Here is a 3,563-nt window from a genome sequence, read left to right as displayed (position 1 = left end):
ATCAGAGAGAACTGTCCTTTTTGTAGCTTTATTGTAAATTTCTGGAACATAATTGAATTTAAAGACATCTTGGTGTGGTTGCCAAATCATTCCCAAAGTCTTGACTGCCTCGGAGTCGTTTATGATGATGAAAGGCTCCCTATGTTCTCGCGGAGTGTCTTCTACAATTCGTTCATGATTAGCACAGAATTTTCTTAGTTCGAACTGCCCCTTAGCCAATAGTGAGATGATGTCTGTCTTGAGCTGAGTAGCTTTCAAGAAGTCATTGGCTCCTGTCATGAAATTGTCAACATAGACACCATTTAAGACGCATGCGCTGCCTAAGTTAAATGAACCTCTTCTTCTTCGGCTAACTGAACGATACAAGTCGTGGCTAAGAAAGGAGCAGATGATGTGCCGTATGTCACTGTATTCAAGAGATAGTATTTGAGTAATTCGTTGGGGTGATCACGCCAGAGTATCATCTGGTACTTTCGATCGTCTTCGTGAATCAGGATTTGCCGAAACATCTGGCGAATATCTGCCATGAATACGTAGGCGAATGTGCGAAAATTAATCAGGATTGTAAATAAGTCGGGCTGTACGGTTGGTCCAACCATAAGCAGATCATTCAATGAGAAATTAGTTGAAGTCTTAGCCGAACCAACAAATACTACTCGAAGCCTTGCAGATGAACTGTCTGGCTTGATTACGCAGTGGTGTGGTAGAAAGTAGTTTGAGGTTGGTATAGTTTTAATCTCTTGCAAGTGGTTTAGATCTTTATTTTCCTTAAATGAATGATGTGCAAGGCCTTTGTAGTTCCGGATTGGAGATAAGCTTACGTTCTAAGGTTTTAAACCTTCTTGCTGCGATGTTGAATGAGCTTCCGAGTTCTGACGGATCTCGTCAAAACGGCAGTCTAACAGTGAAGCGACCAGAGTTTTTTCGTGAGAAGGACTGCTTAAAGTGTTTCTCACACTCTTCTTCCTCTTCGGTAAGAGTTTTAGAAGAAGCCTTGTAGTCTTCAAGGTCCCAAAACTTTTGAAGCGTCTTTTCTAGACTTGACAATCTTGGAATTGGTGTGGTTGCAACGTTACAGTGCGGAAGCGACGGAGGTTTGGGTTGCAGTTTACCAGCGACTTCCCATCCCAGTTCAGTACTTTGCAAGATAGGAAGCTCGGAAGTTAAGCGATATTGGTCCCGTTTTAAGATATTGAAAATTAGCTTCGCTCCTATGAGCATGTCAATTTTGCTCTTACGATGAAAGAGTGGGTCAGCTAAATCAAACTTCTTTAAGATATCCCACTCATCGACATTGATGAAGCTATCAGGATGGTTACCAGTTATTTGCGGTAAGACGTAAAGGTTTATGGTAGCAGAGAATTTGCTGTATCGAGAATATATGGACGTAGTGATTGCGTGACGATTCGTGGAGACGGAGTTTCCAATACCGCTAATGGGCATTTGATAGCGAATTTTCGTGTTTTTTGACAATAATGATGTTCCGATAGAAGTGGAAGAGATTGGTTTATCTTTGATTATAGGAGAGGTCATAACAGGTGTAGGCTTAGCTGAGGAATTTGTTTTAAGCGAAGTTACTAGTCAGGGTTCCCTTGAAGGATTTTCAGTTTGTGAATATTTTGCTTTACAATGACCATGTAGCAACGTATGATGTAGTTGATTGCAAGTACGACACTTGTCTATGCTGCAGGAAGTGGTAACATGTCCAGTTTTGAGACAATTTAGACAGAGTTTCAAATTAGTTGCTGAATTGTACCGCTGTTCAGGTGAAAGTTCTAAGAATTTCTTGCACCGATATATGTTATGACGGGTGCCAGGACAATGGCTGCACAATTTTTCATGAACAGCAACGAGAGAAGTTTGATGCTGAGTAAATTCTTTCTTAGGTTGTGGCTTACCGTTTTTTGAAGTATAGGATGTGGGGGCTGTAAGAGCAAGACACAATCTTTCGTCTACATTGCAGGCTCGAGTTTCCAGAAATTTCTTGAGTTCCTCAAGAGTTGATAATCTATCATGGGAACGAACATCAATCCATTTATCCAATGACAAGTTGCCTAATTTTGAGCAAATCATTGGATCGTCCCAATGTGCTGTAGGTCTACCTAGCGATGTGAGTGCACTTAGGTGAACGTTGAGTTCGTCTAATAGTGCGCGAAGTTAAGTTGCGGAATTTCGTGGAACTTGTGGGAAATTAAATAGTTTTTTAAGATGATCATGAGCTATGACTTGCTTTTTATTATATCGAGAAATGAGAGTTTCGAGTGCGGCTTCATAATTGGTTTCTGTAACCTCTAGAGCGCGAATGCAGCTGAGTGCCTTTTCTCTAAGCGCTGAGCGTAAGTAGTGAAATCTTGTGACATTATTCAAGGCAGGATTGTTGTGAACTAATGCGAAGAATGTCTGATAAAATGATGTCCAATTAATGTAATCGCCTGAAAAGTTAGGTGTAGGAATCTTTGGAAGGCTGATTGGTGTGCCTCCAATCGTTGTGTCAAGTACTGTAAGATTCGAAGGTGATGACTCTGATGGATGCCTGGCATTGCTAATTGAGGTTATTAACAAAATAAGTTTCCTCGAACTCGGCTCTAATTGTAAAAGTATTTTCAATTTCATCTAGTTACTCAATTTTAGTTTGAACGCTTTCGAAATTAATTTTGGTAGATTCAAGATATTCCAAACGAGTCTCGAGTTCAGCGATTAGTGCTGTTGCAGCGCGGTTCAACACAAAATCCTTAGCTCTTCCTAATTGACCTATGATCACTTGACGTTTTGGTCTAAGTTTCTCTAACTTTGACTTAATGTCAGACATATTAATTCAATTGTCGCAATCTACTCTTAATTCAAATTAATGTTTGTCGAAATCTCTATTTATTTTATCACAAATCATAAAATTCAGTACTCACGAGTTACCAACTGTTTCCAAAAATACAGTAATGTTCCGCTATGTTAGAAGAGGTAACCTTCCCGTAATGCTGCTTGAAGCATGTCACTTTATCCGTATGGTGTGATTCGGTTCTTTTTATACCGTTGATGTGGTGTCACCTTGGGATGTAGTCTTGGTTTATGTAGGTAATCTTCTATGTATAAGGATATTCATATTGCAGCTTCTTGTAGAAGTACAACCTCCCACGTGCAGTCTCGATGCGAATTGTATTAATTGTTGTTTTTTTGTATGTAAATCGAAGGTATTCCAATGAAAGTAGATTGCAGTTAATGCGATAGTTAATTAAATTTAGCCTACCTGTTATGACCTTTCCAATGGGAAAATTATGTTGTGTTATATGCAGCTTGCGCGAAGAGAAGTCTTATTCTGCTGCTGTTGATTCTCCAATGAGGTATGAGTAGCTTCAATGTGCAGAATCCACGCGAAAACATTTTAGGTAATCCAATGTAATATTCACTGGATCACATCACGTCAGGGTCACCAATGTCTCACAAGCAGAACGATGGAGCTATGTCCCAGGCAAAAATTAACCCAGCCGATCTCGTTTCCAGAGGATGTACAGCAGTTCTTTTTATTTCGGTTTTTTGAGAGATTATAATTAAAGTTTAAATTATATTCT

The 3,563-nt window shown here is 39.5% G+C and overlaps 2 protein-coding genes across 2 annotated transcripts; both read right to left on the bottom strand.

Moving 5' to 3' along the window:
• Nucleotides 1-320: 320 nt before the first annotated feature.
• Nucleotides 321-2,073, bottom strand: LOC129939939 (uncharacterized). Its single transcript, XM_056048134.1, has 3 exons — nucleotides 1,629-2,073; nucleotides 957-1,550; nucleotides 321-520 (listed from the first exon to the last, which is right to left on the bottom strand). The coding sequence occupies exons 1-3, from the start codon at nucleotides 2,071-2,073 to the stop codon at nucleotides 321-323; spliced, it is 1,239 nt and encodes a 412-aa protein (XP_055904109.1).
• Nucleotides 2,074-2,157: 84 nt separating this feature from the next.
• LOC129939932 (uncharacterized) lies at nucleotides 2,158-2,809 on the bottom strand. Its single transcript, XM_056048121.1, has 2 exons — nucleotides 2,622-2,809; nucleotides 2,158-2,542 (listed from the first exon to the last, which is right to left on the bottom strand). The coding sequence occupies exons 1-2, from the start codon at nucleotides 2,807-2,809 to the stop codon at nucleotides 2,158-2,160; spliced, it is 573 nt and encodes a 190-aa protein (XP_055904096.1).
• Nucleotides 2,810-3,563: the final 754 nt, after the last annotated feature.

This window comes from Eupeodes corollae, chromosome 1 (genome assembly GCF_945859685.1).
Source record: "Eupeodes corollae chromosome 1, idEupCoro1.1, whole genome shotgun sequence".
Taxonomy (NCBI): domain Eukaryota; kingdom Metazoa; phylum Arthropoda; class Insecta; order Diptera; family Syrphidae; genus Eupeodes; species Eupeodes corollae.
This window is presented reverse-complemented; position numbering and strand designations above follow the sequence as displayed.